The following is a 1,477-nucleotide window of genomic DNA, read 5'->3' on the forward strand; positions in this document are numbered from 1 at the left end:
AGGAGCTCACTGATGATGAAACTGATGCCGGAGATTCGGCGAAGGACAACATTACGGAACAGGAAGCTATAGACGTAGAGGAGGTTGGCGGAGAAGGAAGGGATGGGAACCCAACCGGCCAAAACACTGCAGATGCCGAGGAAGAGCTCCAAGGAGACATAATCATTGTCAATACAGGAGAAGCGGATATAAGCCCTCCTGGGGTTGAGGAGAGGCTTAGTCCTAGCAGCGACACTAACTCGAGTCAGCCGAAAACAAGATCCCAGATTCGGCGAGAGGCCGTGGCACTGAAAAGAGAAGCAAAGCAGCAAGCAGAGCTGGAGCGGCGACTGAGAGAAGAACAGCAAATGGCAGGACGTCTCAAGAAGCGAGGGGAGAATGGGAGGAAGGAAAGAGCTATGATAGCAAGGACGCTTCTTCAGCCTAATGCGGACATTTACGACTTCGACCCCAAGAAGCTTACCTTTCGACAGGCGATGGAAGGTAGTGAGAAGGACAAATGGGTAGGAGCCATAGATGAGGAAGTGCAGAATCTCATTCGACGACAGACATTCTCGGAAGAAATCACTGAAGATACAATGCAGGGGAAAGAATTAGTCGATGCGAAGCTTGTATTTGATCACAAGAAAGACAAAGGTGGCAGGATACTACGGTACAAAGCACGCCTAGTCGCAAGAGGCTTTACACAGAAGCACGGGGTCAACTACGAGGAAACCTTCGCACCAACGATCCGACTCGACGCAATGAGGATAATTCTAGCTTTAGCGGCTAAGCAAGGCTGGAGGGTATACCAGATGGATGCTGTGGCTGCGTTCCTTGCAGCCGACCTAAAGGAAGAAATCTTTATGAAAGTGCCAACTGAGCTCCAGCAACATTTTGGAAAATATGTTCAGATTCTGAAGAGTTTATACGGATTGAAGCAAGCTGCAAGAATGTGGTACTTGCTAGTGTCGGAGTATCTTAAAGAGATAGGTTTCTCACCGATGGCGGTGGATCCGACGATATTCAGGCATACAGAATCGGGGGTGATTATCGGAGTACATGGTGATGACTTCATGATAACAGGGGGGAGCGAGGTTGCTATTGAAAAGGTCAAGGAAAAGCTGAAGGGAAGGTTTGAGATGAAAGACCTTGGAGAAGCAGAGAATATCATCGGAATTCGGATTCAAAGGCACAAAGGAAAGCTGACTATTGACCAATCACAGTTTGCGAAGGAAACCGTGGCGCAGTTTCTCTATGACGACTCGATGAAGCATTCAACTCCTATGGAACCTGAAGCTATACGGAAGCTCGTTGAAGAACCAGGTCGGCCTCTGAACCATGATGAGTAGTTACAATACGTGGAATTGCTCGGAAAGCTTATATGGCTGTGCAATACAAGATTCGACATTATATTCGCAGTTAACAGGATGGCGTCTTTTACGGTAGAGGCATGTTGGAACCACTGGAAGGCCTTGCTGCGAATATTGGGTTATGT

General features: G+C 48.0%; 1 protein-coding gene across 1 annotated transcript in view; it reads left to right on the forward strand.

Annotated features, from left to right (window-relative positions):
- Nucleotides 1–1,331, forward strand: part of MAA_10542 (Reverse transcriptase, RNA-dependent DNA polymerase) — a gene marked incomplete at both ends in the record, with an annotated part of 1,551 nt that extends 220 nt beyond the window's left edge. Inside the window, one exon of the mRNA XM_007828540.2 lies at nucleotides 3–1,331. Coding sequence (XP_007826731.2) covers nucleotides 3–1,331 — 1,329 coding nt within the window. The remainder of the gene's footprint in view (nucleotides 1–2) is intronic.
- Nucleotides 1,332–1,477: the final 146 nt, after the last annotated feature.

This window comes from Metarhizium robertsii (assembly GCF_000187425.2).
Source record: "Metarhizium robertsii ARSEF 23 chromosome Unknown MAA_Scf_62, whole genome shotgun sequence".
NCBI lineage: Eukaryota > Fungi > Ascomycota > Sordariomycetes > Hypocreales > Clavicipitaceae > Metarhizium > Metarhizium robertsii.